General features: G+C 39.8%; 2 protein-coding genes across 3 annotated transcripts in view; both read left to right on the top strand.

Annotated features, from left to right (window-relative positions):
- The window catches only part of LOC138026428 (uncharacterized), a 4,564-nt gene extending 1,264 nt beyond the window's left edge, over positions 1–3,300 (top strand). Inside the window, exons 3-4 of one of the 2 annotated variants that reach the window (XM_068873782.1) lie at positions 1–53; positions 263–3,300. The exon at positions 1–53 is cut by the window's left edge and continues 37 nt beyond it. In XM_068873782.1, the coding sequence (XP_068729883.1) occupies positions 1–53; positions 263–1,223 (1,014 nt within the window). In that variant the 3' untranslated portion in view covers positions 1,224–3,300. The remainder of the gene's footprint in view (positions 54–262) is intronic. The other variant, XM_068873780.1, reaches the window with a different exon arrangement.
- A 1,390-nt stretch (positions 3,301–4,690) lies between these two features.
- On the top strand, positions 4,691–7,774 carry LOC138026156 (kelch-like protein 3). Its single transcript, XM_068873372.1, has one exon. The coding sequence runs from the start codon at positions 4,894–4,896 to the stop codon at positions 6,742–6,744; it is 1,851 nt and encodes a 616-aa protein (XP_068729473.1). The 5' UTR covers positions 4,691–4,893; the 3' UTR covers positions 6,745–7,774.
- The last annotated feature ends 437 nt before the right edge of the window (positions 7,775–8,211 follow it).

Here is an 8,211-nt window from a genome sequence, read left to right as displayed (position 1 = left end):
CATGGTGATGTTAGTTTCAGTAGTGATGCAGATCATCCTACCACTCAACAAAGGTAAACATTACACTGAACAAGGAGACATTAACCTGGCTCTCACCAAAGTTAAACCTAAGGCAAAATTTGGGAGTGATGGAAACTGTCATTTCACTTCAGGTTTAGCCATGGTATTAATATAGTTAATGCAATGTTTGAAACTGAATTAGCAGTAAAACATACTCCACAAGATGGTACAAGAATTCACATAACCATTTGTTTTTTTACAGTACAGGTAGTGCCTCATCTGTTAGTGTTCCTCACACATATGCACATTCTGTAACGTGTGATGATAGTCCCAGTTCCACCAGTGATGCAGATCTGCTTTATGCCTCCTTAATCCCTGGCACTTTGCTATACAGTAGTGATTCTGAAGGAGAAAATGTCCCTGTGGCAGTAGATGATCCTCAAGTGTTTCAAACAACGACAAGCTGGTCATTACAAGAGATACTAGAACAACTAGCTCTTAAGATTAATGAAGATAAGATATCAAAATTTAATATAAGTCATAGTTATCTTTGGGAAGGTGCTTTAAGGGGGCTCAGAAGAAAATCTTTTTCTCCGGATAACAAGGTTTCAGCTAAGTTTACTGATGACTCTGGAACTTCTGAGGGTGCAATTGACTTGGGGGGACCAAAAAGAGAATTTTTAACCCTGGTTCTGGATTGGATTGTTAACTCACAGTTATTTTGTGGTCCAGAAAAAAGCAAATTTTTGTCATGCAATGCTAACTATTTGGGAAATGATTACTTTTTTTACGCTGGTGAGTTCATTGCAATGTCCATAGTTCATGGTGGTCCTGGACCAAGATGCTTTGGTCTTCCCTTCTATGATGCATTGACAAAAGGAGTTACACAAGCAAATGTCTGTCTTGAGGATGTTTATGATTTTGACCTCAGAAATTCTCTGCAGGCTGTCAAGAATACCACATCTGTTCAAGAGGCTCAAAAGCTTATCTCAGATCATAATCTAGAAACAGTCTTAGAGCTAGCAGGAACCCTCCAGATCGTAACAAAGCAGGAAGACATTTTATTTCTTCTTGACAAGACTGCTCATTGGTTTGTAATTGAGAGGGTCCATGCAGCATTTGAGCGATTTAAAGAAGGGCTAGCCCAACTAGGTGTCCTTCAAGCTATGACAGAAAATTATGAGAAATTTAAAGAAGTTTTCTGTTATTCTGAAGTACCGTAACACTAACTGCAGAATTATTTGGCTGTCTTTTTTCTGTCCATTATAGTGAAACTGGTTCAAATAATCGCCAACTTGAAGGGCTAGTGTTGTCACGGTGGAATGATTTTTTACAAGATGTTGAAGAAAAAACAGTAGAATTGACTTTTAGAGATATTCTTTTTTTTGTCAGTGGAGTTAGGGAAGTTCCCCCAGGTGGTATAGAACTGCACATTGGCTTCCTTCATGCACCTGAGCAATGTGGTGAAAAATCCAAGTTCCCAAAAGCAAATGCATGTTCCTGCCAGTTGTTATTACCAGCAGTGCATGGCACAACCATGGCACATATGATGACTTTAAAAAAGATGTAACTTTTGCATTTACAAATACCAGGGGATATGGATATGCATAATGTTCTAAAACTCTTCCCCAGTCTTTTGAAATGAAATGAGGTCCTCATACTGTTCTTGTTCATGTTTAAGTGAAAGGGTAAATGCAAATGAATAAGACTGTCACCTTTGCATCATTTTATAAATACTAGGGGATAGGAAATGACGTTTTAAAACATTTTCCTCAGTTTTTTTGAAAAGTAAGGATGCAATATCATTCCTGTTCATGTTAAGAGAAGTAATTCGATATGAATAAAGTGTCATTTTACCATGTTGTATCTCATTTCTAAATGTGAAAGAGTAGAGCATCTGTTGTACTTTTGTGTACAACCAACTTTGCAATCTTGTTTGCACTTAAGTACTGAATAGGATGCATTACATTTCATCTGAAAAATTGGTGGAAGTCATTTCAATCTTCTGCTTTAACATATATAGTACCATTGCACTGTATTAAAATGTCATAGAATGACCTATTGTGATACTTGCATTAAACGTTGGAAAAGTGTTAAAAATGCCTCCCTCCAGTTTGTCGGGCGGTGCAAATTTAAACTCTCCAATGCATAGTTAAAATACTCCAGAAACATGTTTTCTTGTTCGTCTGTTGTACAGTACACAGCCATATCATCAAGTTGTTGTTCTGTATTGGGACATCTGAAATCTTGAAACCCACTGTTCTCTGGAAGGTAGAAAAGTTCATCAGGCCTACCAGGGACTGTATCATGACGTGATTTTCGAATGTAATGGGTGTTCCATTCATCCCTTACATGATCTAGGTCAACCTGCCAGATATCTTTAAAACAGAACCACAAACAGGACATACTTAATTCACTAGCAGTATCGACAATGTTTGTTTCAACTAAGTCTTTAAAAAAATTAATCCACCACGTCGATCTGTCATGCCGATAAAATGACCACCATGCCTCTATGCGCTGGTTTGCTGGGGACGATCCGTACCTATGTGCATTTAATCCAGCTTGGTCGTCGTTACCATTTCCTCGAAAATAACACTGTATGGCCGCCATGGTCACATTTTCGGTCCCACAATCTGTTCGAAGAACTCTTGGGCAACCTCTGTTTGATTTGACACAATCGTAAAACAATGAAGCTACGTGGCAGGGGTCATTATTCGAGAGGCAAATTTTCAACCACATAACTCGACGACTGAAACCGTCCACCGAAACCATGAATAGGAAAGCCGTATGGCTTTAACTTATCGTAGCCGTCAACATGCCACGCAAAATTCGGGCCTGGGTTAGTGTACGACCTTCTCCTTAGTGCATGAGCCTTCCTCAAGGCTGTTCCTTCAGGGTCAACTTGTTGTAAAATCCCTTCGACCTTTCTTCTTGGTGCCTGTATTCCGTAATCCAAACGAAGGGTGTGCCACATAGCTCGATAACCCCTCATACAGCCTGGCCCGTCCAATTCTTGTTGAATGGCCTGGTAAATTTCGGCATCGTCACTGTTTGCATTCCTTCTTCTTAATCTGTACTCGCGCAGTCTATTGTGCAAACTACGCATAGACATTTCTGTTGCATGGTACTTTTCTACAAAGAGTAATATAACCGAGTAATCAAACCCACGCTGAAAATAATAACGAATGAGAACCTCTTCTTTGTCCACGGCTGCTCCACATCTAGAGCAATATTGGTAAGTTTCCTCGACCTCTTCTGAGCAGTTCAAGCACTTAAAAGACACATCCATTCTCGCGACAGATCGCCACAGTCCCAAAGGACGTCTATTGTTATCGCTATTGTTTTCTTGAAACAAAGGAGTGTATGCATAATAAAGTAGGGACCTGTGCGGAAATCTTGCCACATCCTGCATAAAGTAATCGGGAACATTTGGAGTTGTGTTTCGCAAATATTGTGTTGTGTTTTGGGAGATTTGCGTTGTGTTTTGCAAATACTGTGTTGTGTTTCGATCATACAGTGTTGTGTTTCCATAATATTAGGGCCGTTTTTACGAGAGAAAATAAGCCGCGGCTAACTCTGGCCGCGGCTTACGTAAGCCGCGAAAGGAAATATTTATACGAGTATAAACTCCCTGGCCAGGATAAGCCGCGGATTGAGAAAGCCGTGAACGTGGATTTTGTACCATTTATACGGGGTGTTCGCGGCTTACGTAAGCCGCGGCCGGTGTTAGCCGCGGCTTATTTTCTCTCGTATAAAAGGCCCTATTGTGTTGTGTTTGGATGATACTGTGTTGTGTTTCGATGACATTAGGGCCGTTTATACGAGAGAAAATAAGCCGCGGCTAACTCTGGCCGACGTAAGCCGCGAACACCCCGTATAAATGGTACAAAATCTACGTTAACGGCTTTCTCAAGCCGCGGCTTATCCTGGCCAGGGAGTTTATACTCGTATAAATATTTCCTTTCGCGGCTTACGTAAGCCGCGGCCAGAGTTAGCCGCGGCTTATTTTCTCTCGTAAAAACGGCCCTAATATTATGGAAACACAACACTGTATGATCGAAACACAACACAGTATTTGCAAAACACAACGCAAATCTCCCAAAACACAACACAATATTTGCGAAACACAACTCCAAATGTTCCCGATTACTTTATGCAGGATGTGGCTTACTCGTATAAATAGTTCCTTTCGCAGCTTACGTAAGCCGCGGCCAGAGTTAGCCGCAGCTTATTTTCTCTCGTATACATGTAAACGGCCCTATTGTGTTGTGTTTCGATCATACAGTGTTGTGTTTCCATAATATTGTGTTGTGTTTGGATGATACCGTGTTGTGTTTTAATGACATTGTGTTGTGTTTCGATCATACAGTGTTTTGTTTCGATAATATTGTGTTGTGCTTCGGTAATACTGTGTTGTGTTTCGATAATAGTTTGTTGTGTTCAGATAATACTGTGTTGTGTTTGGAAAATTGTTTGTTGTGTTTGCAGATATGTAAAACACCGAGGGTCGCGAAATCTACAATGACCCTTTCACTACATTACACACGTGTGACGTATCACATAACGTGACCTGGATCGGAACGTCTCAAAAGAGCCGCATCAAAATAAATTTGTAGAAAATTTGGTTTTGCACAAAATATCTTTTAGTTGCTCATTTAGGATTCTTGAAGCCAAGAGGAATGTATTGGTACAACAAAAAAAGGGGGAAAATTTGACGTCAGTTACCCTTTAAGCTCCCCATTGACTCATGTATTACACAGCCTTACGAGTGAGAGAGAAGGAAAGGAAGACTGGGTTTGAGGCTGGTGATACCTTGATCACACCTTTTGTATTTTTTCCATTCTTTATAATCCAGTGATAACGTTTTTTAATTTCTTAAACAAACGCATTATCATGTCGCAAAGTTCAGCGAGTATCAACATGGAAGAATACGTACAAGCGGTTGCATTCGAAATCGAAGAGTTGAACACTTCCGCATCGAATTCCAATATGGTGGACCTTTCACAGCCAATGCCATCAGATCCATCAAAACACTGTCAGGAACTTATCTATCGTCTGGATGCCCTGAGAAAAAAAGATAGTTTCTTCGATGTAACAGTGTCAGTAAAAGACAAAGAGTTTAAAGCTCACAGACTTGTGTTAGCAGCAGCAAGTCCGTTTTTTCTTTCACTTCTCGTCAGTGACATGAGAGAGGGAAAAGAACAGTTCATCAGGATAGAACTTGAAGAAGCAACGGGGTCAGTCATGGAGGACGTTTTTAAATACATTTACACTGGTAATGTTGCAGTCACTAAGGATACTGCCCACAACTTAGTGGCAGTAGCAGACTATCTTCTTTTACCAGGTTTGAAAACTTTGGCTTGTGATGTTTTGGAGGAAAACATTACAATTGAAAACTGCATTTTCAATTATTACTTTGCCGACAAATATCAGTGTTTGGAATTAATGGGGGAGTCCTGTGGGTTTATTAACTCAAATTTCAGTTCAGTCATGAAAACAGACGACTTCCTGAAGCTCGATATTGCACAAGTCATGAAATGGGTTTCCAGTGATGATGTCACTGTCACCTCTGAGGAAGAAATTTTTAAGGGAATAGTTAAGTGGGTGACTTACAAGAAGAGTGAACGAGAAAGCAACTTTGCTGAATTGTTTAGTCAAGTCCGTCTGAAATCCATATCTCGCAAATTTCTTTCCAATGAATTGGTCAATGAAGAACTGGTAGCGACTAGCAAGGAGACTTTGAATTTTGTGTTGAGATCCATTGAGTGCATTTTTGATCCCTTCAGTGAACATGCTGCCAAGCCACCCAGGAAGTGCTTGGAGAGGTACACAGATGTGATTTTTGTTTGTGGTGGCAGGACAGCCTTATGCTATGTACCCCAAGGTGATGTTTGGTATCAGTTGCCAGACATGTTATTTGAACATCAAAATCATGCTGTTGTTCAATACAGAGATAAAGTTTGCATTTTTGGGGGACAGCGTGTTGGACCAGGAAAATCTCGAGTAATAGAATACTTTCTTTCTTCCACTAATTGCTGGGGGACAGTTGAAGGAAGACATGGAAGTGATGAGTGTTCTTGTTTATCAGTTCTAGATGGTTGCATCTATGCGTCATTTGATTGCGACATTATTCTCTATAAGCTTGATGAGAGTTTATGTGAGCCTGTGGCTGATCCACCAACTGTTCGCTATGGAGCTTGTTTAGTCAGTGATAAAAGACACCTTTACTTAGTAGGAGGATTAATTTATGATGGTTCAACTGTTCAAGGATCTCAAACAGTGGAAAGGTTTGATCCTATTTTGGCCACATGGGAGGAGGTTGCAGCTATGAATGAGGCAAGATATAATGCTTTTGGAGCAGCCATGAATGGCAAAATCTACATAGCAGGTGGCATAAACGGTATTGGGGGACATCATACAGTATTGAAGTCTTGTGAGGTATATGACCCATCAACTAATGAATGGCAAGTCATGAGTAACCTCAAGGTGTGTCGTCAAGCTGCAAACATGGTATGCTTTCAGGAAGCCCTTTATGTGGTTGGTGGCTTCAAACACAAAAAATCGTCTAAAAGAGAGTTATCAGTAGAAGTGTTTCAGTTAGGAGCATGTGAATGGAAAAGTAAGTCCACCATACCCACTAACTTTGAGAATGAAAATCCTGGAGATGGAGAGAAAAAGATTCATTACAAGGCATGTCATGCAGTGATCCACAAGAGTCTATTAGAAAAGCTTTGTAAGCTTTGACATTTTGAGATTTCTCTTATGATTGTCTTGTGGTGGCATTCCTTCAAATAGTGCTACCTGGAGACATTTTTGCCTTTAATTCAGTAATATGACTGCCTTTTGGAGGCATTCCTTCTTAGTGCCATGCAGAGAAATCTTTTCTGATAATTAAGCATTTGGCCTTCATCCACTTTTAATATGTGACCTCCTTTTAAGGTGGCTTACTACAGTTTTCCAAAGAAAATGATCCAAGCAACAGGATATCTCTTCTGAACTGTTAGTCACTGCAATTGATGTAAAATGTCATTTTACCTAACAAATAATGCAAATCAGGGGAAAATGCAAAATGTAGTGACCGAGCTCCTGGAGGGAGACTGGAAACTAGAGATTTCAAAGGCCTTTTTCTCAAAAATTAACTCTATGTCCCCACCTTAAAATTTCAGGATTTTCTTAGCAAGAAAACATACTCGTGTATAGACAGGTTTTTTGCAAATGGAAAATGTGTCGATTTTGCTCTATAATATCTGAAAAGTTGTCTGATAGATCTTTTTGAAAAAATGTTGACAGTTTCTTCTTTATATTGTTTGCTAATTGAAATTCCCAAAATTTTAACACTGGTCATGTCTTGGTTTTTATGTAATTACTTTGAATGTCTTTTACAACGTGTAGATGGTATAACTATTTCTGGTACTTTAATCTGAAAACCTAATGATCACATGGGTGGAAATTCATGTGACCGTCCCTGGGTCACATGGGACCCACGTGGGACCCTCCCTAATGATCACATGGGACCCTCCCTGGGTCTACACCCTCCCACTTAAGGGGCTTAGAAACTTGTTAGTCTCAATTATTTTCCATTTTGCCACTCCCTCTGCTGATTTGGTAAGTCCCCAAAAAATGAATGTTAACAGTTTCATACTATTTGTTGGAATTTGTTGTGTCAAACAATATGTTGACAAAAATTGGATGCACATGCTATCCTTTTGGCACTTAATCACTGATGCAAATGTCAAGAAAACCAATTAAAATGAGTTATTTTTGGAAGCGAGGTAGATGGTTAGTTTTCAGTTGTTCATCTTAAACGACAAATGTAATTTGTGATAATTGTAAATTAGCATAAGTTGCTGTTTTGCCGGCTCATATCAGAGGCCTGGTGAGCCGTGTTAGGTGCGCAGTGGTTTGTGGGATTTAGGCAAACTCAATCTAGGGTCAGCCTTTGCCGAGTGCACAAGTCCAGTTTCATTTATTTTTATATGGCGCTGGAAAAGGTTGTTTTATGCCTTCGTTAGGCTGTATGTGATAGCGTTCTTTTTCATTGTAAATATTATTTTTCTATAAGAATACATAGGACCCCAAGGGTCGCACCACTGCCTTGGTCGGGGGAACACGTTCCTCGGTTTTTTCCACCTGCTGGTTTTAGGGGTTTCTGCGTCTGGCTCTGATGCATTGCTCTTCTCTTTATATAGATTTGATTTCAAAATGTTTTTG

This window comes from Montipora capricornis, chromosome 12, assembly GCF_036669925.1.
Source record: "Montipora capricornis isolate CH-2021 chromosome 12, ASM3666992v2, whole genome shotgun sequence".
Taxonomy (NCBI): domain Eukaryota; kingdom Metazoa; phylum Cnidaria; class Anthozoa; order Scleractinia; family Acroporidae; genus Montipora; species Montipora capricornis.
The sequence above is the reverse complement of the archived record's forward strand: the minus strand, read 5'-3'. Positions and strand labels throughout refer to the sequence as shown.